This window comes from Diplodia seriata (assembly GCF_021436955.1).
Source record: "Diplodia seriata strain FDS-637 chromosome Unknown scaffold_7, whole genome shotgun sequence".
Classification (NCBI taxonomy): Eukaryota; Fungi; Ascomycota; class Dothideomycetes; order Botryosphaeriales; family Botryosphaeriaceae; genus Diplodia; species Diplodia seriata.
The window spans coordinates 2,759,504-2,785,811 of record NW_027117314.1 but is presented as its reverse complement, the minus strand read 5'-3'; the positions used below and the strand labels follow the sequence as shown (position 1 = coordinate 2,785,811).

Here is a 26,308-nt window from a genome sequence, read left to right as displayed (position 1 = left end):
TGCTTGCTTTTCCGTGCTTCGCTCGGGGAAGTTCTCCTTGCTGGAAGCTACTGCCCTCCTGACATTCCAGCCTTTTCCTTTCACGATCCTGCTGGCCAGGTTACCCAAGCCGCTTTGCAGCCCTTTCCTGTAGCGTTCGACGACATAGTAGTTGCTGTAGTTCGCGTCCTGGGTGATGCCCCCGTCGTGGGCGAGGTAATAGCGCAATGCATCGGCTCCAAACCGGTCCAGAGCAAAGAAGGGATTCACGACGTTTCCGACGGATTTCGACATTTTTTGGCTGTTCATGGTCCAATGGGCGGTCGTGAGGATCCGTTTGGGAAGGGGGAGTGAAAGGGCCATCAGGAAAGCCGGCCAATAGATGCAGTGGAAACTGGGGCGACGTGAGCGTAGTGCTTCAAGGAAGGCGGCCTGCCTGTGCTCACCGCGTGATATCCTTTCCAATGACATGGCAATCTGCTGGCCAGCCACTGGGTTCCACTTGGCCTGGGGTCCAGGGATAGCCGATTTTGGTTACGTAGTTGAGCAGCGCATCCAACCACACGTAGACGGTTTGTGAGCCGTCATCGGGCACAGGAATCCCCCAGGTGAGGCGGGAAGTCGGGCGCGAGATGGAGAGGTCCTCAAGGCCGGAGGAAACGGCGTGGACGACATCATCCATGCGAAATTGCGGAATGATCCAGCCCGGGTTCTCGCGGTAGAAGGCAAGAAGCTGGTCTCTGAAGGAGGAAAGCCGGAAGTGGTAGTTGATTTCAGTGGTCCACTCGACCTCTTTGCCGGTCTCCATGGAGGCCTAGTTGCGCTCAGTCAGGGGTGCAACAAAAGTCGAAGAGTGCCATATACCATGATCTTCCGGCCAGTGGCAGGCTCCACGATGAGATGGACCCCAGAGGCAGGGTAGTACGTCTCGTCGCTTACGGAGTACCAGCCTTCGTGCTTGGAGCTGTAGATGTGGCCCCTTGCCTTCAACAAATGCTTCGGCTCAATCAGTCAGTGTGCCAAGTGGGGTTGCAGCCAGTCATGACGCACCCATGCATACTGCACGGCATCCTTGTGGGCTTGGTCGGTTGTGCGCACAAAATGCTCATTCGAGATCAGGCCCTTGGCAGCCAGGTTCTTTTGCCGTCAGTTCTGGTGGTCGGTGTAGAAGCCGGGCACGGCAAGTACCTTGAAGACGTCTGCGCCTTTGTCGCAGAAAGGGAGCGGCTCGCTGCCGGCTTTTGCCGAGGCGTGCTGGATCTGCGCAAGGGGAGGTGAGCATGTGCAGGCGCGAAGCGGGAGCAATGGGCCGACCTTCAAGCCATGTTCATCGGTGCCAGTGCTCAGCACGGCCTTTTTCCCTTCCAGAAGCTGCCAGCGCTTTATGATGTCGGCAAGGACCATGGTGGACAGATGGCCGACGTGGGGCGCTGTTTCGCGAAAGGTAAGTGCCAGGGGGCAAGCGATTGGGGTGGGCGGAGAGCAATACCAGCATTGACGTAGAAGATGGGGGTAGTGACATAGTACGGCTTTTCGTCTGCGGCGGCGCGCGAGGCAGCGGTGGTGCGGGAACGGGTGGTTGTGAGCCTACATGATGCGCAGGTCCAGCTTCTGGCGGAGGCGAGGGCGGGGCGCACGCCGGCGCGGTAGAAGGGGGGTGGCATTGGGCGTGGGAGAGGTGGTGTCGCGACGCGAAGAGCGAGCAATAGCAATTGAGCGTGTGACGACATGCGCCTCGGCCCGCGGCCCCGAGTCGGCCTCAGGCACCTCCGTCCGTCCCGGCTCCGTCTCGGCCCGCCAGCACGACTGCACCTCAGCACTTTTGCATCACTATCGAATTCCGGCGGGCGCTGGCAGCACTCACCTCCCTCGTCGATCTCCAAGCAGATCGAATCCCATAGTTTCTTTTCTTCCCTCTTGCCCGTCACTCCCTCGCCAGCAGTGTTGGTCACGTCCCCATTGAGCCGATTCACGCTAGGCCCGTTTAGGCAACTCCATCTTATTGAGCACCTCATCCGGCCAACCTTGTGCCCACCGGACGGACTTCTCCCAGCCCTTTGTCATGCGCCTTGTCTCCGATGCTGCTAGTTGTCACAGCCCGGCGGCCTTCACCATTGGCGAGAGGACCTTCTTGGGTGATGAGTGTGTCCAGTCTGTTTTACAGCGTCTACCTAGCATGTCACACCCGGTAGTGTTTGCCCAACCCCATTCTACCCGCAGGCTACTACATACGCTATTATCGAGTGAATGAGAAGGCCGAGTCGGGCCTGAACCCTCTTTCCGCACTCTTTCAGCACCTGTGCCTATTCACTATTGACGCAGTAATCTCCTATTGAGACCTATTCGTGGAAGCCAGCTCGCCACACCATATAGTATTTAATGATGCGGTTGCCACGCGTCTGGTACCTGTACCGCTATCAACCGACCAGGTCATTCATTCCACATCTGCAAACACAAGAAAAGAAACGCATCCCTTTACAAAATTTCAGCATGAAGTCCATTGCTATCCTCTTCGCTTCGGCCGTCGCCATCTCCGCCACCGCTACGGTCGATTTCCCTCAGGTCAAGCGCGCCGCCGAGGCTGCCGCGGTTGCCCTCGCTGCTCCTGATGCTGAGCCATGCTCTGGCCCTGCCGACCTCTGCACCATGGCCAAGCGCGCCAATGACTTGCTCCTTGAGAAGGTCGGCGAGCTCTACTCCAACTACACCACTGAGGACGATCACGGTAAGCACTTCTTGTCCAATTGTATTCAAGCTTATTTTGCTGACTCTTTCACAGATATCTTCGTCGTCAAGCGTGAAGCTGAGGCCGACCCCACCCCCTGCAGTAGTATCAAGGGCCAGCCTTGCGAAAAGAAACATGAGGCCGAGGAGGCATTCTGCGGCAGTATCACGGGCCAGCCATGCTACGAGAAGCGCGAGGCTGAGGCTGACCCTGCCTTCTGCTCACCGCGTCGTATCATGGGCCAGCCTTGCCACAAGAAGCGCGAGGCCATTGCGAAGGCCCAACCCGCCTTCTGCTCACCGCGTCGTATCATGGGCCAGCCCTGCCACAAGCTCAAGCGTGCCGCTGAGGCTCTCGCCAATGCCGCTGCGATGCCCGCCTTCTGCTCACCGCGTCGTATCATGGGTCAGCCTTGTCACAAGGCCCGCCGCGACCTTGAGGAGGTCGCCAACTATGCCAACGAGTTGGTTGCCTTCGCCGAGGGCAGCGACTAAACGATTGTCTTCGAAACGATTGTCTTCTATTCTCTTTCTTAGCCCGTGGAGGTTTACCTTTTTCGACGCACTTGAAACTTCTTTTCGGCAATACTCAACCCTTCGAGGAAAGGGAAGAATCTATCACCACCAGTACAGACGCGGAGTTATTTTCGTTAAATTCGACACCTTCTACTTCAATTCTTTCTCATAGTAATCCAGGCCCAAACCGTTGAATTTGGATTCCAATCTCCCGTCTCGAGCACGGTTCGGCATATCATCTTGTCCTTGCCATGATCCTGGCGACGAACCAGTCATATGTCAGATTTGTTTCCTAGACGCGTTAGATCCATGGGCGAGGCCGGCGTACATACAATCTGCAGAGTTGGGTGGATGACGTGACTGGCCTTAATTGTTTCAAGAATTCCAATCTTCTCTACTTCACTGTCTGTTGCGGGTTCTATCAGGACCCTTCTGTTCTTTGACTCTAGTGCAAGATCTTAGGTATTTACTTCGAAATACAATCACGAGGCACGAACTACCAAGGTCCATGTCATCGCGACCCCTCTGTATTTTTTGCGTGATCTTTGCGTCCACAGCTCCTGCCGAGTTCCTTTGTAGGGGAAATTGCCTGCTTGGAAACTACCGTTTTCCACGGATGACGGCTACGCTTTGTTGCTAATCTTCACATGGCCAAGTGTGATGTTCATAGATCGTAACATCGGGTACCTCCGTCACACCAAAGATCATGACCAAGCGGACTTTTCACATGCGGACACTCGACATAACCTTCAAAGTATTTGGATAATAACGCCAGCATAATACAGCAGACCCGGTGTTTGCGGCAGGGAGACGTATTGCCGCCCTGGCAGGGCCACTTGAGCTTTCTAATCCTTGCCCGCTTTTCCGCTGACAGCCAACTGGCGACGCGCTACGCATCATCTAGACAATGGCCCGTATTCGTGTTTGTGCGCGCCCTAACAATCCGTGCACAAGGTCCATGCATCTACCCCGTTCCGCCCCTCAACCTCCCCACAATCGGCGCTTTGCTGAGGTCTCGTTTGTACATGGAAAGACAATGGTTGGCCTAACCCCCATAGGAGCTCCAAGTTAATGATCCAACGTCAACCGTACGATCTACTGTTGCTTCTTTTGCGCAGCAGGGCCCATCTCCTTGCTGAAAGCAAAGTAGGAGACCTCAAGGCCGGCGACAGCAGTGACGCCGACGTAGAGGATGAGGAAGAGAACAATGCTGACAGAGAGACCCATAAAGATGCCTGGCAGCACGTGATCAGTCCGAATATCGGCAGCGCAAACGTACACGTTGATGCTTACCCGGAGAGAGAAACTGGTACTTCTCGAAAAGAGCCACGTCTTCGTCGCCCGTCGCGCCGTTGGCTAGAGCACGTTTCATCTCAGTGTGGAGAGGGAACGCCTCCTCCATCTCGTAGCCTTGGACCGGGTGCTGTTGTTTGGGGGCGGGGATCTGGTCAACCACGGGCGGGGTGGTAGTATAGATGACAGTGTAGCTCTTCTGCTGAACGCTGGACATCAGGGCATCGAGGAATGAATCTATTGTCCGTCAGATGCCACGCTTCTTGGCTAGCAGGCGACCATTCGTACCGTTCTCTGTCAGTTCGGCAGCCCTTTCAGGAGCAGCGCTGGACAGAGGCGTGAAGTCGAGCTTAATAACGCGCGGGGAAGCATCGCCGAGGGAAATGTAGTCGTCTGGATGGGCGTGTCAGATGGAAGTTCCTTGACAGTGCATTGATGGACCTACTCGAGGCGTCGACGTTCATCCGCGTGGCCTTACACTGGCTCTCGACGTACTTGACCACATCCTCGGCGTCAATCCCGCCAACAACCTCGTTGATGGAGCCGGTGGTGATGGGGGCGTCGGGGTTGTGGAACTTGGAGCGCAGCCAAGGCGCAGACCACTTGTTCTCGAAGTCGGTGGGCGAAACGCCGGGCTGGCTGACGACGATGTAGGATTCAGAGGGGCAGCCAGCAAGGAGCTGCTCGACGGAGCGGGCGGCGGCGGCGGAAGAGATGATGTTCTTGTTGGCGAAGTCGGGGAGGGTGCTGGAGAAGTAGGGTTAGCTTGCGCAGCTGGCGAGCTCAGGCGTGCAGCGCGACTCACTTCGCCGAGGAAACAACAAAAAGCGGGGAGGTGCCTTGGAAGGCGGAGGCGGCGGAGATAGCCAGGGCTATCGCACCAACGGTTCGAAGAGCCATGATGGAAGTGGACGGGGAATCTGGGGTGCTTGCTGCGGTTAAGCTTGAGACGGCGGAAGCAGCAGCCCGGGCGGTCCACTTGCGCTGGCTGCTCGGCCCGTCGTTTTCGCGGTATCCGGCGATAAGACGGGCACATGCACGCTGCAAGGCCGCACCTACGGCCCTGACGTGCATTAGATCGCAGCTGCACGGCCCCAGGCTGCTGGCGGCGGAGCTGAAGCACGCCTACTGTGTACCGGCTACGAGCACGAGGGCTGGCAGCATCGCCACAGCTGCCTGCCGGTGATTGAGAATGACTCAACGGGCCGTGCGTCATAAGTCGCGCCGCAGCAGCTGCCGCCCGCAACTTTCTGGCGCCGATAAAGAAATGTGGAAGCTCCGCCGCCGTCCATCCCCGCGACATCCGCCGTCTGTTCTGTCCTTCACTTTGATTTTGTGAGGGGGTTTTTCTTTTGTCTTTTTCTTGAAGCCCGCCCCAGCGTCGGCGCTTTCCTCAACTTCTGATCATCCTCTACCTTTCGCACGCGACCCTCGCAATCGATCCTCGCCCTTTACCCTGCAGCTGCCGCCGAGGACTCTTCCGCAACCAGCTTCGCCTCCTTCTTCGCCCGCCATGTCTGCTGGGACTGCATCCGCGCCGCAAGCTCCATCGTCAAATGACGCTCCCAGACGCCACCGCAACAGACGGAGGCCCCAGCGAGGCGGCAACCAAGCAACCGCCGACCAGCCCGATAACGACCAGAATCACGAGCAATCCTCTCTTCGCGCCAGAGGCGGCCGTGGTGGAAGGGGTAGCCGGGGTGGACGGGCTCAATCCGCGAGTGACGCCACTTTAGCTTCGAGGGTAACCTCAGTGCCACCCGCCCAGCAGCCATCTCCAGCAGACACGGCGCCGGCCCCGTGGGCAAACAACAGCAACAATTCCAGTCAGTCTAGGCGTGGTCGTAGGGGCGGCCGCGGAGGTGGCAGTGCGTCCAGAGGCATTTCCGGGAGGCAAAATGTCAGAACGTTCCAGGGAAGGCAGTTCGGAGGCCAATTGACAACATCTGAAGATGCTGCTGTCAGTCAGGCGGATTTTTCCCAGCTGCAGGCAGACGCTCCAGAGTTCACCCCGGGTGATACCGTCGCCTCTAAGCCCCCGAAGGGCCCCCAGCAGCCTCGCAAACGCCGCGCCTCGCGATCCACCGCTCCTGATATTGCTACCCGGGTTCACGAGGACATCGACAACGGTCACTACGAGTGTGCTATTTGCACAAACGAAGTTCAGAGAAACTCGAAGAGCTGGTCTTGCCGGACATGCTGGACCGTCTTTCATCTTGGCTGTGTGAAGAAATGGGCTACCAACGAGGGCTCTGCAGCAGCCCGCCGGCAGGCGCAAAACGGCGACCTTCCACCCTCTCGTCAGTGGAGGTGTCCGGGCTGCAACTTGCCTCAGGATGTGGTCCCGAAGACGTTCACATGCTGGTGCGAAAAGGAAGTCGACCCCAAGCCTCTTCCTGGACTACCGCCCTTTTCTTGCGGAAACACTTGCTCAAGAGATCGTGTAATGCCAAAGAAATGCCCTCATCCATGCCCTGAGTTGTGTCACGCTGGACCTTGCCCCCCATGCACTCAAATGGGCCCCACACAGCTCTGCTTTTGTGGCAAGGAATCAAAGACCAGGAAATGTCTAGACACAGACTATGACAGTGGCTGGAGTTGTGGACAGATCTGCGGAGAGCTCATGCCCTGCGGTGAGCATTTCTGCGGGCAACCGTGTCACGAGGGTCTCTGCGGTTCCTGCGAGGTCCGCGTAGAGGCCCGATGTTACTGTGGCCAGGTCGAGAAGATGATCCTGTGTTGCGACAAGAACGACGAAAGAGACAGCAAGTGCGCGCACAAGAGCGAGACAGGAGAAGAGATTGTTGAGTCATGGGCCGGGCTTTTCCAATGCGGTAACATCTGTTACCGTCTCTTCGACTGCGGCAAGCATCGGTGTGCACAGACCTGCCATGCACAGGACGCGAAACCGACTCACTGTCCACGCTCTCCAGATCTTATCACGCACTGTGGCTGTGGCAAGACCCATCTTAAGGACATAACCGCAGAGGCACGGACCGACTGCGAAGACCGCATACCCAGCTGCGATAAGCCCTGCCTTAAACCACTGGCATGTCGTCATCTATGTCAACAGATCTGCCATTCTGGCGATTGTCTGCCGTGCGTCATGACAGTCCCGATTTCATGCCGCTGCGGAAGGACCTCACTCAAGACCGTTTGCCACCAGGGGATTGAGGAGAAGCCTCAGTGCCTAAGGACATGTCGCGTTACCCTCAATTGCGGGCGTCACGAATGCGGCGAGCGATGCTGCCCCGGAGAATCAAAGGCCGCGCAGCGTACTGCAAACCGCAGGAAGCCTCGACCACTTGATGCTGCCCCTCAGATTCGGGAGGACAACTTTGAGGCAGAGCACATTTGCACGCGTCCTTGTGGCCGCCTTTTGAAGTGCGGGAACCACCACTGTCAAGAGTTGTGCCATAAAGGGCCTTGTGGCAGTTGTCGTGAAGCCATCTTCGACGAGATCAGCTGTAAATGTGGGAGAACTGTTCTACAGCCTCCTCTGCCGTGCGGTACCAAGCCGCCCCCGTGCCGCTTCCAATGCGAGCGCCCGAAGGCTTGCGGGCACCCACAGGTCGCTCACAATTGTCATGAAGACGACGAAGACTGCCCGAAGTGTCCCTTCCTCGTCGTCAAGCCATGCTTGTGCGAAAAAAATCAGCTCAAGAACCAGCCCTGTTGGCTATCGGAGCCGCGATGTGGAGAGATTTGCGGTAGAAAGCTGAAGTGTGGTGCCCACCGCTGCCGCAAGACCTGCCACAAGCCTGGAGATTGCGAGGATGCCGGAACGTCCTGTAAGCAGGCTTGTGGGAAGGAAAAGGTCTGCTGTGGCCATCCTTGCTCCAATCCATGCCATTCACCTTATGCTTGTGACGAGAGCAAACCTTGTCAATACAAGATTTTAATCACCTGCCCATGCCAGCACAACAAACAAGAAGCGAAATGCTTAGCCACCAAGGACAGTGAAGGAAGTTTGAAGAAGTCGCTGAAATGCGACGACGAATGCGCGAGGCTTGAGCGTAACCGCAAGCTTGCCTTAGCTCTTAACGTGGACCCTGAAGCTCACAAGGATGACCACATCCCTTACTCCGCGGAGACGCTGTCTCTATACCAGCAGAATGTCCAATGGGCTCAGACACAGGAAAGAGAGTTTCGCGTCCTCGCTACCAGCCCCGAAGAGAAGCGGCTTCGATTCAAACCTATGTCTTCCCAACAGCGCGCATTCATCCATGCTTTAGCGGAAGACTTTGGTTTAGATTCAGAGAGCATGGATCCTGAACCTCACCGCCATGTAGTGATTTACAAAACCCCAAGGTTCGTTTCGGCGCCGACGAAGACCGTAGGCGAGTGTGTCCGCATCCGCTACAACCAGCGTGCAGCTACCACTACGGTTCCGATCACCGCCACCGATGCAGCAAAGAAGCTCAAGGCCAGCAACGTCGTTGGAGACCCTTATAACGGCTTCCTGCTGTCAACTCCCCGATTCGCTCTTACCATCGAAGAACTACGCACCGCCATTCGCCCCGTTACTGACTCCACACCGATGGTTCAGCTCGACATCTCCTTTCTACCCAACGATGAGGTCGTCCTGAAAGCCAACGCCACTCTCTCAGAGCGCGATCTCGAGGCTACCCTCAAGAACATTAAGGCAGGTCTCGCTCGCGAGGTTCGTTCACACTCTCTAGGTAGCATCCAGCTCTGTCGGGTAGACGCCAGCCTGAACATCCTTCGCCGTGAGATGGACAGCGCCGCCAACGGTGGGTGGAGCCAGGTTGCAGCCAAAGCGGCAGCGCCAATACGGATGCGTCCGCAGCAGTCTGCAAGGGTCGGCTCGAATAGCTTTACAGTGTTGAGCCTGAGCAGCAAGAGCAAGGAGAGCAGAAATAAGGAGAAGAACAAGAAAAAGGCGGTTGAAGAGGCGGTTGAAGATTGGGAGGCGGCCGAGGCCATGGAGGAAGAAAAGGAGAGGTTGGAAAGTGGAGATGCAAGCAAGGTGGCGAGTGGAGCGGCCACAGAGGACGAGGCGGAAACAACCAAAAATGAGGCAGATAAGGACCCGCGAGTTGAGACTTCTAGTGCTGGTGAACTGGCTGTGAGCTCTAGGAAGGGAGTAGAGGTGGAGGATGAAGAGGCCGCTCCCGTTTAAGCCAGTGGCGATGGCTTGCAAGGAGCTTGTTTTTTGGGGGATGACATCCACGGGACGTTTGCTCATGGGAAGATTCGTAGAATGTGAAAGAAAAAGGACCAAGTGATCAGCTTGCTCTAATATACTAACATACCCTCTCGCATTCCGGCTGCATGTAATAAATAGACCGTTCGCGGATTTTCTCTAAAGGGGAAATGCCGTTGTTGAAAAGTCAGCAGTGTATGCATGCTTCGCGTGTGAAGATGCTTAGACCACAACAAGTGCTTGGGGGGATAACCAGCAACATCGTGGGTAGTCCGCAGCAAGGCTATTACCACTGTCTCCAATGTAAAAAGATCATGTTCTGAAGAGACTAGACTTCACAAAAGCCTCAGTTCACTGTATGCGGACGCTGACAAGCTACATGAGCTGGAAGACCACGCCATCTCGCCTTTACTGCATCAAGGGCATCACTCCTTCCGTCCCAGCCGCAACCCGTTCCCTCGAGACAATCCTTCATTGCATGATGCTGCCATATCCTATACCTAATCTATTTTTCGCATTCATTTGGTACATTTCCTATCCTACTCCTGAGAGCGAGAGAAAATAAAACCCACCCGCTCCATTGTGCATTGGCTTCATATATTTAGTTGCCTGGTTCCCGTGCACGCGTGCAAGCAAAACTCAATGAAGCAGTCAAATAAAGCCTTTCGGCCATCCCCGAGGACGTCTACGCCAAAGTGACTCCACTGTCCGAAGAGGAAAACGTGGGGTAGTTGGACACGAGACAAAAAGTGCAACCAACCATTGCGACCACCCAAAAAGGCGCAGCTCTCTCTTCGTGCTTTTGTTTTTTTCTGTCGCTCTGTGCTGATGAAAGCGAGAAGAACCGACCAGCCAAAACGAGTGATAAAACAAGGAATGCAAAAAGCCGTTTCACAGAAGCCGTTTTTCAAAAAACGCCGTCATCCATGGGAGTTTGTGCTGATGTGGTTCGATGGTATCAAAGACGCATGACTTGTTTGAAGACTCGTGCATGTTTGCGAGTCAACGCTGTTCTCGATCGTAGGGTAGGAAAAAAGGAAATACGCCTGGGGAAAACTTGAGGATGAAAAGGTCGCGAAGGCTGCGGTAGCCGATGTTAGAAGGAGTAGAGACCATCGACTATCGGAGTGCCTGCAGGCTGTTAGATTTTTCAGTGGTTCGTAGCCCTGGGTCCATTGTCGGATCTCACCAAGCTGTTAAGGGTCGACTGTTGTTGCTTGCCGAAGACACCCATGAGCTCTGGAACACCGCCCTCCTTCGTGACCGCTGTAGCATGAGCAACGTTTCCCGAAGGCGATGCTTCAGCGCCCTCGGCAACTTGATCCAAGCGGAAGAACTCCTTGGCCATGTCCCTATCGCCATTCTCCATAAGGTAGATCATGAAGTCGTAGGTGAGCTGCCTAACCTCCTCTTGTGACAATTTGCTCTTCTGGGCAATCATATTGTGAACCTGTCTGATCGTTTCGGTCTGCTCCTTCTGCGTCGCATCGGTGGTCGGCTGCGCCATCTCGAACTTGAGATAGTCCTCCCAGAACTCACGGACACCAGGGTAAGCCTGGGCATTGCTCTGGAAAAGTTGGCGCGCGCCTGCCACATCGCCCTTAGACTTTAAAAGCAGCCCGGCCCATTTGGCGACAAGTGCGCCCTTGGCACTGTTGCTGGCCTCCGGTGATTCGACCTGCTCACGGTAGACCTTGATGGCAGCATCGACACCATCTTGCCTCTTGGCCAGGTTGGCCCAAGATACGACGGTCTCAACGTGGCCTGGAAGGTTGAACAGGATTGCCTCATGGATGGCGTGCGCAATGTCGACCCGTCCGGTCATTTCCTCGAACAGGGCATAGTGAAGCCGGACAGTCGGGCGAGCAATAGGGACGTACAAACAACTGGCACGCATGTAGATGTTGCGCGACTCCTCCTCGTGGCCTTCCTGCTTGTTCATCCAACGGGCGTAGCGAAGCCAAAACCTGTCTTCGTACGCACATGTGACAAGGCACCTTTCGTACAAAAACTGGGTCCGCTCAAAGCCACCCTCAGCCTCCTCAAAGTCCAAGTACTTGTCCCAATTGACCAACTGAGACTCATCAAGCTCGGTGACATGGAAGTACGGGCGCTTGATCTCCTGCTCGTAGGTCCAGCGCTTGGTCGTTTCCGTCTGGGTCTTGTGGAAGGTCTCCAGGTGATGGGCGTCGATACGGGCGCGCAGGTCACGCTCAATTTCGATCTCGGTCTTGGCACTCGAGGCCGGATCCACCATGAGCTCATTGCGGAACTGGTTGAGCATGTCGGCAGGGACAAGTTCAGTGATTGGGCGGGTCTGGGCAAGCTGGCGGAAGCGCTCAAAGTACCGGGCGTACTGGTGCATGGGAATGGCGATGATGCGTTGGAGGATAGCGAAGATCTTGTCGACGGACTCCAAGCGCTCTTCAAACTCCAAATATTTGTCCCAGAAGGGGTGGGCCAGGAAGTCCAGGCCGACGCAGGCGGCGCCGCGCTCGAAGAGCCTGGAAGAGCCGGTCAGCTTGCTCCGCGCCGAAGATACGTAGGGGGAGACGGAGTGGGTAGGGCAGCAAACAAGTTCAAGTGGGTTTTCGAGAGCATGGTTAGGGTGATCCAAATTCATGCGAGATCGGTGGAGGGAATGCTTCTGCTCAGCTGCCACTCGCGGCAGTTCCAAAGACAAGACAAGGAAAGCGTCTGAAGACACAGCGTGAGAGGTCGCAACACAGTCGTCGAGATTGGCACTAAGGTCTCACCAAGCTCCAAGCTACGCCCAGGCCGAGGAGGAATGGGAGGATGACCGGAGGTCGGCAGTCGGCACAAGGCCGGCGAGACGGCCGCGGGAGCTGAATGTTGAGTATGGGGAAGGAAACGCCAGCCGCTGATACTTACTCTCGAATCACATCGGAATCGTGATTGGTCTCGACCTTGAAGCCGCAGTAGTTGGCCCACAGGTCGACGGAGCTGGCAATGCTGGCGACGCCGCGTTCGTAGACCATCTCCGCGGCCTCGGTGCCGGCAATCGAGAACTCCAGGTCAGCGTATTTCTTCCAGTATCCAAAGAATAGCGGGAAGCGAGCTAGGAAGCGGTCGTAGATGGCGCGGGTTGCGGCGATGGAGCTGGGGCTCGAGTTGCGGTTCAGGCCGCCCTCGAGGCTCTCGGCGGTGCGGACGAGCTTCTCCCATGTCTCGAAGTCATCACAGTTGTCGAACTGCAGGATCCAGCATCGAAATTAGCTCACCGCCGCCTTCCAGCGCGATGCGGGCGCGTGGGGGGACTTACGACTTCAAGATTCAACTTCTTGAGCTCGGCGTATTCTTCGCCGTCAAGGAAGTTCAGGTCCGCCATGGCGTCCGGAAGTGCGCAGGGCGTCGATTACGGCGCGCGGTGGAAGGGTGCAAGGACGTGGCGGGTGAGGGCGCGGGTGCTGAGGGGTGGGCGGGTGCGAGGGTGATGTCGGGCGTTGGACGGGGCGGCTCGAAGATGACGGCAAAGCTCGAAGTTGCAGCAGAGCCGCACGGACTCGCGGGGCCCAGGCCGCCGCAAGCTCCAGCTCCGTGCACCCTTTGGAGTGCACCGGTCCGCCGAGAGAACGAAAAAAGGTATCCATTTGAAGCCTACGTGGACATCGACACCGTCCTGAGAATGGTATATGTAGCTACCCGCCAGTGCGCTCCAGACGCCTGCCCCTCCAATCATCACGTTTCCCTCGTTCCGCTGCGTCACGAGGCCTTCTGGTCTTTCGCATACTTCAACGTATCGCTTGTTGCGAATGAGAATGGGCTCTTGGACATGTCCGGGCTGCGCGGGCTGATGGGCAACGCGAACAAGTCATCTTCATGCTCGTCGTCCTCCGCCGTTTGTGCTGCCACCGGCGCGAACCCTCCAGCAAACGCGTTCAGCGAACCCATGCCTGCCGCCTGCTGCTGTTGCTGCGCAAGGATTTCCGGTGGAGGCACCGCTGCTGCCACCCTCCGCGGCGCCAGCTGCGCGTCCTGCGCCTGCTGATCTTGCTGCGGTTGCTGCTGCGGTGCTTGCGCCGATTTTGCGGCTAGCACAGCTGGGTTTTCCTTGAACGCGGCGAACGACGACACGGCCACGTCCGACGACTCGGGTGACAGCGGGCCAGCGGGCGCCGGGCCCTCGTTCCTGGCACTGCTGCCCTCGCGCGCGCTCAGGTCCTTCTGGCTCGTGCCGATCTTCAGTCCCTTGAGCTTGTCCATCAGGCGGCCGCCTCCGGGGGACCGCGGGCTGCTTGGGCTGGCCGGGTGGTCGTTCTTGGGCAGGCTGATGCTGGGCCGCGACGCCACGCCAAAGTTCTGCTCGATCCACTCCTTCTCCTGCATGGCCATGACGAAGGCGATGCCCTCGACGTTGGTGCGCGCCTCGGCGTCGATCTCCTTCTGCAGCGCCTGCAGCCGGCGCTTCGCCCAGATGGTGTGCAGCACGCCCTTCTTGCCCGCCTGCCGCGCGGTGGCGCCCAGCTCCGGGGGGAAGATGGCGGGCAGCGAGTTGGTGCGCCAGGTGACGGCGGGCTTGGAGGCGTCGGCGGGGCGGTGGGTGAGGGTGACGGCGGGCGGGACGGGCACGCCGGGCGGCAGCAGGAAGTACAGGCGGTTGATGTCGTTGCTTGTCTGGTCGTCGGCGGGCAGCACGGTGCTCTTGCCCTCCCACGAGATGTGCCAATCGCCGCGGTGGCGGCGTGTCGTCTCGTCGTCCTCCCACTCGACCATGACGATCTTGGTGCCCTCCTGGCCGTGGCCGGCCTCGAACTCGAAGCGCACCAGCGCGTTCGAGTTGGACAGACTCGGCGACTCGACCTCATCCTTGAAGCTGCCGTCGGCGGCCGACGTGTCGACGGGGTCGAAGGGCGGCGGGGTGGGCGACGCTTGCGCCATTGCGAAGCCGGAGACGCAGCGCGGGCGGAGCGGTGCGGAGTGGTGCTCGGTCTGGTCTGGGCCTATGCGTGGACGGAGAGGCAGTGGCTGGTGGTATTCCCAATCCCAAGGGGCGCTGCAGAGAAGGGCGACTCGGACGGAAGGTGAGACCGCGGGCTCTGGAGTATACTAGGCGCGAACAAGCCGTGCCATCTCTCTCGCCGAAGCAACAGTGCCCGTCTGATTTCTTGGTGGATTTCTATTTTTGGCAATGCTCCGTCTTATGCTTGGCCCGTGCCGCTCATGCGTAGTCAGCCGGCCGAGCACCAGCGACGCTGTAACGAGTCGAGATTGGGCAAATTTTATATCGCCGTCGCCCGCCGCACCTCCAATCTCAAGCGCGCCGTGGGCAGCGCCGTGGGTTGGCAGTCTCGAAGCGCGCCACCACCTGCACGAGAAGCCGGCCCGATGGCTCCACTGCTGCCGGCGACGGCTGCAGATGCGTCGAACCAAACAGCCGGCCCAATCAGCGCGCCGCTGCCGCCTTTCCCACCTTCCCGGCGGAAGACACAACCCCTAACTCCCATTTCACTGCCGCCCGTCACGCTGCGCTCTTTGGCCCCGCATCTTAATAGCGATCAGCGGAGCCCCCTTCATTCGGAGAAGACCTCACTTGAAGCGTGGATTGCTATACCTATGCTCTCTCTATGTTACACCCCCTGAGATGGCTCGTCGTACCGCTGCCCCAACCCCAATCTCCCAACCCCTATCGGCAGCAACCTGAGAAATTGACGCCTGAACCCCCAAGTGCTTAGCGCACGAAGCTAAGCGCAGACAATGCTCTGAACATGCATGCGAACTCATTAAGTCATCCGGCAATGCCCTGTTCTCCTGAACGCCGTAAGCCAGACGATGCATGCTAACTGTCTAAATGATGCAAGAGAGATTAAATGGTGGGTATAAAACAACAGTGACAAGAAATATGTGCAGAAGAAGATAAAGGTGTGTGTGGGTGTGTGTGTGTGGGTGTGTATGTGTCGTTGATCCTGCAGTGTCTGGTTGCGGGTATCGTTGGGTATATCGGCCGTCTCGTCGTAGTATGTACTTCCGTGGTGGTGTTTTTTTGGGGGGAGGGGCAACAATCAGACCAGGATGCACCGGAGGGAAGGCTTCTAGATCAACAAGAAGTCCCAGCCCTTCTGGTGCATCACGTCCCGCCAGTGGACGCTCCGCTTGTCCCCCCTCAAGAGGCTGTCGTCATTGATGACCCAGACATCCTTCAGGAGCTCCCTAATGCGGCCAAAAGAGCCGACCTCGGCCGTTTCTCCCATAAGAGCGGCGCGCTCTGCGAACATGGATCGGAATGCCGATCCCTCGAGCGAGTAAGACCCCGCGACGAGGAGCGGCCAGACCAAAGAGCGGTCGAAGCCTTCGGGTCCCGCGGGAATGAAGCTCATCGCCTCGGTCAGCTGGTCCACCAGGCCGACGCTCGTAGGGGACTGCCGATCAAAGTCGGGCACCAGGCTGCACAGATAGATGCGAGCGGCAATGCGGAAGACCGTCGTCATGTTCGACTTTAGCTGCTTCGGGCGGATGGCCCCCGTCGACGAGTAACAGTTGGCCAGGGGACCCGACGACTGCTCAGTCAGGTTGATCTGGTCACCGAGCAGCTTGATGTGTGCGCACAGCGTGACATCATCCATGTTCTCCATCTTCACCGCTTCAAGGCATGCAATCTCGGATATCAAATACATAATCTGATCGTCGCAGCCCATGAGCTCGGCGAGTCCGGTCGGTGAGCTAGCCAGCATCTTTTCGCGGTAGCAGTGCGCGAAGAGCGGGGACCTGCCAAGCATGGTTGCGCCCAGGATGTCAATCCAGGAGGCAAGAGTCATGTTGAAGGGCGGCTGCGCGTGGGGGTTGCCGTTAAGAGCGAGCAGGTGCTGAGGAAGCTCGAGCTTCTCGATCAGGCTCTGGGCGGCCTGGAAGTGCGAGTGCCACGGAATGTCGGGAAGCGTGTCGTCGGGACGGCCCACAGCGCACTGGAAGAAAATCATGGCGAGTGCCGCCTCGAGGATTTGCATGTGGTCGGTGTCCCTGCCGAGGGCCTCACACAGCTCCGAAATGGTCTGGTACCGGTGACGCACAATGTCATTGTCAATCTGCTCGCCCTCGAGGTGCTCGGAGTTTTTCAAGTGCTGTGCAGCGATGCTGAGGCAGCAGTGCAGGTAGCACTTGTTGGACTCGAGCGCGGGAAGAACAACATCCGAGCGCGCAGAACCGTGCTGGTTGACTTCCAAGATGGGGAAGATCAGGCGAAGCACATTGTCAATGAAATGGTTGAGCAAGTGCTGGTCACCCTCCTCGACCTGGATGGTGGCCTGGTGCGAAGGAGTAAACGGTCCGTGCGGGAAGTCGAAAAAATTGAAATCGAGAGGCTCCTCGGTGAACTCCTCCTTTTGCTCGAAGAAATCCTGCTGGATCCAGTTTTCCGGGCAGGCCGGCAGGCCATTGAGTGCGGGCGGCTGGAAGGTGCTAAAGGTGGAGATGGTGGAGTCTCTCCGCGTCGGGATGTCATTCACGAACATCTGGCGCTCGGTCTTGATATCCACCTCGTACGGGGGGAAGTGCTGAAATTGAGCGTACGAGTCGTACATGGGCTGCGGCATCCCGACAGAGTAAATGTGGGGCGGCGAAACATGGTTGAAGTCGCCGGAAAATTGCGAGTCGATGGATGCTGCGCGAGTCTTGGAGTGGCCGTCGGAGTAGGCGTCAGAGGTCGGGAGAGAGTGGCAGAGGCTCGGAGGGGTGTTGGGGTGCAGCGAGGCGGCTTGCGATGACTTCTCGTTGAGCTTGGTGCGCTTGATGATGTTTTTGATCTTTTCCTTGTGGGCGCGGCGGTGCTCGTTGTTGCTCCACCACATGGGTCTCTTGTATTCGCACTGGAGGCCGAGGTGCCTGCAGGCCTTGCAGCCCGGCTTCCCCTCATCACACTTCTTCCTCCGCAGACGGCATGTGAAACAGCCTAGACCATGGTCAGCTCCAGACGTGGCGACGCGACTTTGCGAGCGACTTACCGGTGCGCGATCTCCTGTGCATCTTGGTCGAAGACTGCTTCGCACTCGCGGCCATGTTGGTGCCCACCATGCTGGTCGAGGATTTTTGGACGGATGCCGACGTGGCAGACGACATCGGGAAGTACTGGGACGGTGTTTATAAGAAGCCGATAAAACAATGCAACGCGCAATGCCGCTAATGCACGACGGGAGGGATCCGTAAGGGACTGTGAGGATCAAGCGGAACACTATTAGATTAATGATTGAAAACCAAAGTCTGACCTGCGGACTTTGGACGGGAGGTAAGAAACAAAAAGAGGGCAAATTATTCAGACCGGTGCTGCTGCCTTTCCCAGGACGGTGAGGGGGAGTACCTTATATGTTTCTTCTTGGGAGAGAAAGACAGCTAATAGCTCCACATCTATTCTTAGAGGCCTGCAGCGGGCTTGCTCCGGAGGCTGGGAAAGCAAGCCCGAGTGCCACGGTGGAGGGGTGCAGGCATCAGCGATTGGTGGTAAACGGTCGATTGGTTGCTCGTCACCCCGCCCGGGCCACATGCACGAAGGCACGCTATTTTTGAGAGCCGCCGCGGCAGGCCGGCATGCGGCCCAAGCTCCAAAGAGGGGTACACGCTGGGCGGGCGGACAGCTATCGACGGGCTATCTTCCCTGGGCAGATCCGCCACAGCAGGGTGCGGAGGAGAAACGGCATAGGGATTAGCCCGGCAAGCCCTCGATCCAGGGCTCCCTTTTGGGGCCTTTGCGGGAAAAAAATGTCGTGATAGTGATCTTACTTTCTTGGCTTCGCTTGAGTGGCTGCCGGCAGCAGGATGCATCAGGGGAATACTTGCAGCTTGCGCTGAGGGCTTTGCGGGCCGCCCGTTACTCGAGATGATCAATGGCGATCACAACGCATGAATATTGCCAATCCGGCTGCCGATGACGCCGCTGCTGTCACTGCGTGCTGTACCACGGCGCGGGAATGTCAGCGGCCGAAGAAGGAAGGCCGTCTGCTCCGTGAGACGCTAGGGTGGCCTGAGCCGTGTGACCGAGTCGCCGTCCGGCGCTCTCGAGCCAGACCGACCGAGTTCGCGCGGTCACAGCATCCGGGCCGTCCAAGACAGCGGAGCGCGTCTGGAGCCGTTGAGGAAGGAGGTTGGGCTTGGAAGGCGTACAAGACCAGATTGGTGCAACCGTGCAACGACATCGGCCGTGGGGTTGGATCCGGCAAGACCTGGCGAGGTTTCCCAGCCATGACAGGCGTCGTCGGCTGGAAGACCGTGGCAATCCCGGCAATCGTTGGCTGCAGCGCGATGTGATGGTGGTGCGTGGTGCATGACAAGCTCTTGCTCCGCTAGTTTAGACTGGGAACCGTGCGCCTCGGGCGCTGCCGTCTCTGCCAATCGCGCAGCCCAACGGGTGTGGGGTGCAAGGACAGAGATTGAGCTGGCAGGGACCAGGGCCCACCCACGCTGGCCGACGAAAATAAAGACAGCTAAATGTCTCAATCGGGCGCAGAATTGCGGGCTAATTAGGCGCCCGCAACCGCCATAATTAGCCCGCGCCGCGCACCCTCTGGCAACAGCGGCTGATTGGCTGCCGACAAGATTTCCTAATATGCCCGGCTGACCTCGCTCGGCGAATGCGAGCTGAGAGAGACGTACCCACCTGACTCGAGGCTCCCGTGACGCTGGTAAATTGGAGACGGCCATCGACTCATTGCCTGAGCGGTGCGGCGGGCGCTCTTGTCGCGGCACCGGTGGCTATCTGGCCAAAATCCTGCTGGCCCAGCCTCATTGTTGAGAGCGTCGCGGGGCGATTCTCGGAGACGGCATTGAAGAGGTGGAGCGATGATGGCGAATGGAGGACGCGAATGGCGGGGTGTGCTGGCACCGAGCATGGGATCCCTCGCCAGCCCAATCTCCGGGCGAACGCTGCTTTTGCTCCCAGCGCAGAGCTGCGTGGCTGCACGATCAAAGCATGCGCACGGAAGCGGACGGCGAGGCGACGATACACAGCAGAGATTCATCAAGGTGGAGCACGCAGAGCGTCGTACCCGTCGCCCGGTGCAGGCGTCGTCCTGGCATGAGCGGAGCCGGTGGCAATCCTCGCGATGGACGCCCCGCCGGACAGATTTTTACTGTCTTGGTCGCACCGAGTGGATAGAAGTGGACTGGGCCGCATAGCGCGTGCAGTCATGTGAGAAGATGGAGGAGGCGTTCGCAGACTGGTTGGCCGCTCGCCTGGTCACCGCCATCGGCTTCGGTGCTTGGGCGGTGCAACGTGAAGGAGCGGTCTGGGCCCGGCACTCTGGCGGCGTCGTCACAGGCGGACGTCGCACGCAGGATGCGGTCGCGGTGGAAATTGGTGTTTGATTGAGGCCGTCGACACAATATTGGTGCGGGCAGCAGCAGCGGGCATGCACCGACACGCATCCGCACAGCGTGCGTCCGAGGCCTGAGGACGGGACGGGTCGAGTCGAGTCGAGTCGAGTCCCGTCGCGTCGCGTCGCGTCGGCTCGGGGAAGATGCTTCCGCCATGACGCAGGCACGTCGCTTCTCTGGCCTAGCAGCCGCAACGCAACACCCTGCTGCGCCATTGCTGCCCTACGCCTCCACCCGCCCCGTCGCCCCTTTTGCGGTCTGGCAGCTCTGGCGAATTTTTTGCTGCCATGCGTGGCGCCGCAACACCAGGCCGGTGCGGCTCCGGCGGCGCGCGGTCAGACCGGCTGCTGGCCATCCGCGGGCGGCCCGCCGCCCAAGATCCCAGGTCACGCAAGCTCGCGAGCCACCAGACTCCGCGGCCGTTGATCTCCTCGCGCCGCGCCCGTCGCGCAGTCCCTTGGCCCCGCCAGCCCGCCGCCCGCCCCTAGCCCGCGCCGTCCGAGCACGAGTCGCACACGAGTTCCAATGTTCCAGCATCCATGGATCGCGCGTCGCATGCGCATGTACATGTAGTGACACAGGAGCAGCTGGCAGGAAACGGGAAGACCATGGCAGCCACGCTGCACGCCTCGCACGCTCCTCGTCGCTCCCGCGCCTGTCGTGCCGAAGCGAGACGGGCCTTTGCGAGGATCCCTGGCGTGACTCCGCTACTGATACGCCGCAAAATGCCCCGTTTTGGGGCGTGAGGCGCGCCAGCCTCGCAGGGGCGGGCGAATCAGCGGACGCAGCGGGGATCTTGCTTGTGCTGCCCTATTTAAGCGCCGGCGGGAGAGCCCAGTCAACGCGCGCAGCACGCGGCGGCGGTGCGGATTGGCCGGGCAGAAGGCTTTCCGTGCTGGCCCGCGCGATGTGCTCTGCTGCGACCACACCGCATCTGCTGCGCGCCCGCAATTGGAGAGCCCGGCGTCTCATCCAGAGCACGCCCGAAACCGTTTGACATACTAAAGCCCGCGATGGCTCCCACCGCCCGCAGGGTCCGTATACGTGTTTCCGTCTTGCCAGCGCCTTTGCCGTGACCCATGTAGATCTGCGCTCGAAGAAAAGTCCTGCTCCCGAGTAACCCACCGGTCCACGTAGCCAGCTCCCAGCTTCCTCTCAGCTGCTGTCGAGCGTGCCTCCGTCATAATGGTACGTCCTCTGGGCCCACGCTCTGTTGCTCTCCCTGACCGCGCCCTGCTGCAGGCGGCACAAACTCCCATGACGCCTCTACCCCCGGGCGTGGAGATGTTCCAGCGCGGCAAGATGCAACCCTTCTTCGCCGTGCGCTCCGACAAGCCGCGGCCCGTCTCCGAGGCCACCGAGATCTTCGATACCGACTTCGAGGACGAGTCGAGCGAGTTCGAGGAGGACGCGCAGTCGCCCAAGTTCAGCTTCGAGTCCGTAAGTCTTTCCCGCCACCCCAGGCCCCGGGCTTGTGCCTGACCCGAGTGGCGCAGAACGACAGCAGAAAGAGCCAGACGACAATATCAACCTACGATGAAGTGCCCACGCCGCACTCGAGCCGGCATTTCCAGTTCGACCTGCAGCAGCAGATGCAGGAGCTGAAGCCCGTGGATGGACCCCGAGGTCCCCATCTTTTCCGCTCCTCCCTATCGTCTGCCGAATTCAACTACGAGTACGCACTACAGATGTCGCCGTTGCTGCCGAGACACACGCCGCCCAGAGCCGAAACCGCCTTGCGAGCCGAGACCGCCTTCCGCGACGAGCCCACTCCGGTGCCCTTCCAGCACGCCTACGACCCGCACAGCTACTCTGACCACGAAGAAGAAGAAGAAGACGATGACGACGACGACGACGAGGATGCTGCCGATGTGCGTTTCTGGTCCGCGCAACAGGTCGCAGCGTGGATGGCGAGCATGGGCTTCGAAGAGGCCATCCTCGAGAAGTTCGAGAAGCACGACATCACTGGCGCTGTGCTTCTCGACATGCAGTTCGAGGACCTAAAGGAGCTGGAGATTTCCTCGTTCGGCAAGAGGCATCAGTTGTGGAACCACATCGACGCACTCAGGGGCAACGACGGCCGAGCCAGCCCCGTCCCCACCCCCTTTCAAGACATCAGCCGCCCGCCGACCGGCCTCCCCGCCTCGCGCAGTACCCGTGAGCCCTCGCGCACCCGCACCAAGTCACGCACCCGCGAGCGCTCAAAGTCGCGCCACCAGCGCGGCGACTGCGACGATGTCAACGACGGCGCCATGTCGCCGGGCGGCCACCGCAAAAGGCGAGGCCGCAGGCACAGGCATGGCGACGACATCATCACTCCGGCTGAGTCTGTCTCCATCGTAGCCATCGAACAGTTGCTGCCAAAACCCCACAGGTGTGCCAAGGGCGAGCGCTGTCACAAGTGGCGGAAACAGCAGCGTCTATACCAGCGACTGCAGCACGAGCACGGCTTCCCCATCTCGCCGGAAAAGGGCGGCCACATCTTCATGGCAGGAGACCCAGGAAATGCTGCCGCTGCTAACAAGGTCGTCGAGAATGTGTACCGCCCGACTTCGGATGCGCTGCCCTCGGTCGTCGCCTCGTCTGATCTTCTCGGGCCTGGGCAGATGCCTGACTTCGTCCAGCCCACCGAAGAGTCTCTGCGCAACCTGGAGCTGCGTGATCCCCAAGAGAACGTCAAGCAGTTCCTAAACCTGCAACATGTGGAACCGCCGCAGACGCAGCAGTCTCCCTTCGAGGAGGAGCGTTCTACCACTCCTCCCTTAGAAATGTTCCCCCCACTCCAGCCGCCCCAAGACACCCAGCCCGCGCACAACAACTTGAGAAGTCTCCCCAAGCTGCGGATTCCGCGTTCCAATTCCGCACAACCCTACTACGCGCCCCAGCAGGTGCACCCGCCAGAGTATGCCACCACCATGTCGCCCTGCCGCGCGTCCAATGCCTCGCCGGGCCTCTACCGCTTCGGCACTCCTGCATCTGAGATGGATGTGCCGGTTACGCACGTGAGTCTGGGTCCTGTGTCCCGCGACGCGAGCCAGTCGGTGCCCCCGAGTATGCAGTATCGCGATCCCATCCAGCGCACCAGCAACTTGTCACGCGCCGCTGATTGGCAGCGGCCGTCGTTCGCGTTGCCGCCCGTGCATGAGGGCGAAGTGTTCAGTCCTTCCTCCGATCCGGAGTACTCGGCGACGACTTTGCGAGGCAGTGCCGATGCGTCTCGCGCGCTGCACGATCGTCAGCGGGCGAAGCACTCTGCAGCGTCGTCCGATGCATCGGACGACTTGAAGCAACACTTGCTGGCACGTTACGAGGCGCAGCACGCTCACGCACACCCTCAATACGCAGGCGTCAACCACCATGGTTGGATGAAGAAGCGCCGAACTCGCCTTTTGCGGCACGAGTGGCAAGACCAACACTTCCGTCTGACCGGCACACAACTCGCCATGCATGCCTCCGAGGTGCCTGAGGCCATGGCGCTTGACACCATTGACGTGCACCAGTATGCCGTCGCATGCAGCTCGCTTGCGTCCAACAAGCTTGCAGCCAAACTCAGAGGCCTCAAGCTGGCCAGCAAGAAGGAAGGCGAAGGCAGCGGGCCCCCAGATTCTGCCTTCACTTTCCAGCTTGTGCCGACCGGCCCGCCAGAGGCAGAGAAGCGCGTTGTCAAGAAGGCAGTCGCCCACGGCAAGACCCACCACTTTGCGGTTAAGTCGCGCGACGAACGCATCGACTGGATGCGTGAGCTGATGCTCGCCAAGGCGTTGAAAGCCAAGGGCGATGGTTATGAGGTCGAGGTCAATGGTAACGCCATCTAAGCGCCCGCCACTGTCTCATCCATTAACGCCACTTTTTTCCCACCTTTGCTTTCTCCGGACCTATCCTATCTCGTTCTTGTGTTGCTCCCTACTCCGTTTTTCTCAATCGCTCTATCTTCGTGCTCTCCGTGTCGGCTAATCTCGCACTTTCTTCTCAACACCCTTTCTCTTTCATGTTTTCTTTACCTGTGTTTTCAAGCAGATTTGTCTCTGCTGGTCGGCTATATACCCTTTACGCGTTCTGTTTGGCTTTCACACAGTTCGATGAGTGCCACGACCCGTTACGACTCTCTTCACGCCCAACAAAGACCGGAATTTCGATCTCGGGATCCCCCTTAGTGCTTTTCAGCGATGACATGCCCTTTTCCCCTGTCCACCTCCGCTTCTGTACATGCACATCCCCCTCGCCAATTTTATCGTTTTTCTTTTTGGCTAAGACTGGTCTGATCCTTTCGTCATTTGTTAGATAAAAACAAGGAGGTGAGGACATCAATGATTTCTCCGCTGCACTGGCGAGCATTTTGTAGGTAGTGCATTGGGCGGTACTTAGCGCAGGTAGCTGGGGGAAATAAATGGAAGCAAACTAGAAAATCAGGCATACACCGTTTTCGTACAGGCCCTACGTAGTTTTGGTCTTCACTCTACCGTGCACGAGTCGGGGATATTAGAGCCACTGCGTTACTCTCCTTGCTACTTACTCCATACTGAATGGACTAATGCGCCAGAAAGCTTTGCTTCCGCCTCCACTCGACGTTTTAGGTTGCTTTTGCGTATCACGAATAAAGCTTCAACGGCATTTGGTACAGGAAGGTGCCGCTTGAGCTTGTGGTTGGCATTTTCAGGGCGGGCTGGGTGATATTACTTCTACTCTCCGCGTGGACGCCCTCAGAAGAAAAAAGAAAAAAGGAAGAAAGACAGTACATACAATAGCAGGGACCAGCGTGCCCTTGAGAAGGCCCGATTTTTGGCTGGTATTCACGAGTCACTTCCCAAGGTGGACAGAATGGCACCAAATTCCCCCCGGCGGTTGATGTGTTAAGGCTGTTGAAATTTGTGCAGGGGCTGTGGCGGCCCCGTCTGGCCTCACTAATTGGTTGGGCCTTCTAGGTTGTGGCTTGATGGTTGAGCAGTGATCAGCACTTTGACCAGTCTCTCCAGCGCGTATATTGATGTATTTGTCATGCTGTTCGCAACCGAGGAGCAACCGCGCCCATTACGTCCGCAGGGAGGAGGCCTTGTCTCTGGAATTCATCCGTCTATGCAGGGTCTAGATACTCGTTCGGCTTCCGTTTCTCCACTGCCAAGGGCAACAGCCCGGGATTCGAGAAGAGAAGATGTGATCAGATAACAATATCCCGTCAACAGCGCTGCCCACGATGGCTCAGTAACACAACTTACGGCTTAAGGCGGGACTAACCAACCAGTGGCCTGCCCTCGAGCCTGGTTGCTTCTGTCCAAAGGGGGCCGCGCATCTTTAGCAACAGTGAGTGTTGAATCAGCCGAACCAATTGCGGGCGCCCCACCTTCGCTTCCCTGTTGCCAGGGTTTCGGGCGCTCCGATCCGAGATTCACCATCCTTGCACCCGATTTCTTCACCATGCTGGGTGGGGTTGCTGCTGCCCGAGCTTCATGGTCGAGCTGGGCTTAGAGCAGTTAGAATAAGCGTACAGAGTGGCGGATGCCCGGGAAGGATGAAAGTGGAGACATAGTGCAACCCCTGCCGCCAAGTTTGATAGCGGAGCTGGCGGTAGATGCGGCAGAGGACACTGTGTATGTACAAGGGGTGGAGATGTTGGTCGGACAGGGTTCACCTTCGTCGCTTGATCAGTCCGTGTTGTGATTCAGGGACTTGTTCTGAAGGACTCAGGATGTTTATGTTAAATCCTTCCACTTCGACTAAAGCACTGCTCGACCGTTTAGGTGGAAGTCTGAGACGCGACTTGTTCCTTGTGGCAATGCTCCGCTACTGATAGTGTCGCAACTCGATGCTATCCCACAGCACATCACCCTCTACCGTAACCATCGATACCACTGCTTGCAACAAACGGCATTACAGCCCGCAATCAAACATTGCATCTCGCCCCGGATTTCATATGTATCATCGCGTCAATGGACGAATTATGCTGTGCATGAACCCAAGAGCCGCACCCACCGTTTCTGTCCATGCTTTCAAAGGTCGTTTAGCTCCCGTGCAATCCGTGGCACAGTTGCGAGCCAAACAGTATAACTTGCCAAGCCTGCCAAACTGATCAGACAACTCCGAATCAAATTAGGCCGCTGAAGTCGGTGTTTGGATGCCAATATCTGCTCCGTCTGCCCGCAGAGAAGCCTAATGTTCTTTGCCGAGCACGAAAGAAAATGAGTATGCAACCCGCTACCACCGTACACTTGTAGCCAACATACGTTGGTTGAGAATTCAGGCGATACAATCCCTTCGACGACATTAGTTCCCACGCGAAAGTGAAATACACACCGACCCTAGGTAAGAATCGGATCT

The 26,308-nt window shown here is 58.2% G+C and overlaps 8 protein-coding genes across 8 annotated transcripts; 3 read left to right on the top strand and 5 right to left on the bottom strand.

The window, feature by feature from the left end:
* Positions 1-421: 421 nt before the first annotated feature.
* Positions 422-1,033, bottom strand: MSM1_1 (methionyl-tRNA synthetase; the record flags this gene model as incomplete). Its single annotated transcript, XM_066778991.1, has 2 exons — positions 422-771; positions 1,030-1,033. 2 exons carry the CDS (start codon positions 1,031-1,033, stop codon positions 422-424), a joined length of 354 nt encoding a protein of 117 aa, XP_066631428.1.
* Positions 1,034-2,469: 1,436 nt separating this feature from the next.
* On the top strand, positions 2,470-3,198 carry SLS55_007574 (uncharacterized protein; the record flags this gene model as incomplete). Its single annotated transcript, XM_066778990.1, has 2 exons — positions 2,470-2,704; positions 2,759-3,198. 2 exons carry the CDS (start codon positions 2,470-2,472, stop codon positions 3,196-3,198), a joined length of 675 nt encoding a protein of 224 aa, XP_066631427.1.
* A 4,950-nt stretch (positions 3,199-8,148) lies between these two features.
* Positions 8,149-9,655, top strand: FAP1 (FKBP12-associated protein; the record flags this gene model as incomplete). The annotated part of the gene is made up of 2 exons (XM_066778989.1): positions 8,149-8,154; positions 8,432-9,655. The coding sequence occupies 2 exons, from the start codon at positions 8,149-8,151 to the stop codon at positions 9,653-9,655; spliced, it is 1,230 nt and encodes a 409-aa protein (XP_066631426.1).
* A 1,174-nt stretch (positions 9,656-10,829) lies between these two features.
* SLS55_007572 (uncharacterized protein) lies at positions 10,830-12,044 on the bottom strand (the record flags this gene model as incomplete). The annotated part of the gene is made up of 2 exons (XM_066778988.1): positions 10,830-11,916; positions 12,037-12,044. The coding sequence occupies 2 exons, from the start codon at positions 12,042-12,044 to the stop codon at positions 10,830-10,832; spliced, it is 1,095 nt and encodes a 364-aa protein (XP_066631425.1).
* Positions 12,045-12,567: 523 nt separating this feature from the next.
* Positions 12,568-13,028, bottom strand: SLS55_007571 (uncharacterized protein; the record flags this gene model as incomplete). The annotated part of the gene is made up of 2 exons (XM_066778987.1): positions 12,568-12,891; positions 12,963-13,028. 2 exons carry the CDS (start codon positions 13,026-13,028, stop codon positions 12,568-12,570), a joined length of 390 nt encoding a protein of 129 aa, XP_066631424.1.
* Positions 13,029-13,402: 374 nt separating this feature from the next.
* SLS55_007570 (uncharacterized protein) lies at positions 13,403-14,505 on the bottom strand (the record flags this gene model as incomplete). Its single annotated transcript, XM_066778986.1, is given in 2 exon segments — positions 13,403-14,486; positions 14,501-14,505. 2 exon segments carry the CDS (start codon positions 14,503-14,505, stop codon positions 13,403-13,405), a joined length of 1,089 nt encoding a protein of 362 aa, XP_066631423.1.
* Positions 14,506-15,729: 1,224 nt separating this feature from the next.
* On the bottom strand, positions 15,730-17,704 carry UME6 (DNA-binding transcriptional regulator ume6; the record flags this gene model as incomplete). The annotated part of the gene is made up of 2 exons (XM_066778985.1): positions 15,730-17,582; positions 17,635-17,704. The coding sequence occupies 2 exons, from the start codon at positions 17,702-17,704 to the stop codon at positions 15,730-15,732; spliced, it is 1,923 nt and encodes a 640-aa protein (XP_066631422.1).
* A 3,828-nt stretch (positions 17,705-21,532) lies between these two features.
* On the top strand, positions 21,533-23,811 carry SLS55_007568 (uncharacterized protein; the record flags this gene model as incomplete). The annotated part of the gene is made up of 2 exons (XM_066778984.1): positions 21,533-21,537; positions 21,558-23,811. 2 exons carry the CDS (start codon positions 21,533-21,535, stop codon positions 23,809-23,811), a joined length of 2,259 nt encoding a protein of 752 aa, XP_066631421.1.
* Positions 23,812-26,308: the final 2,497 nt, after the last annotated feature.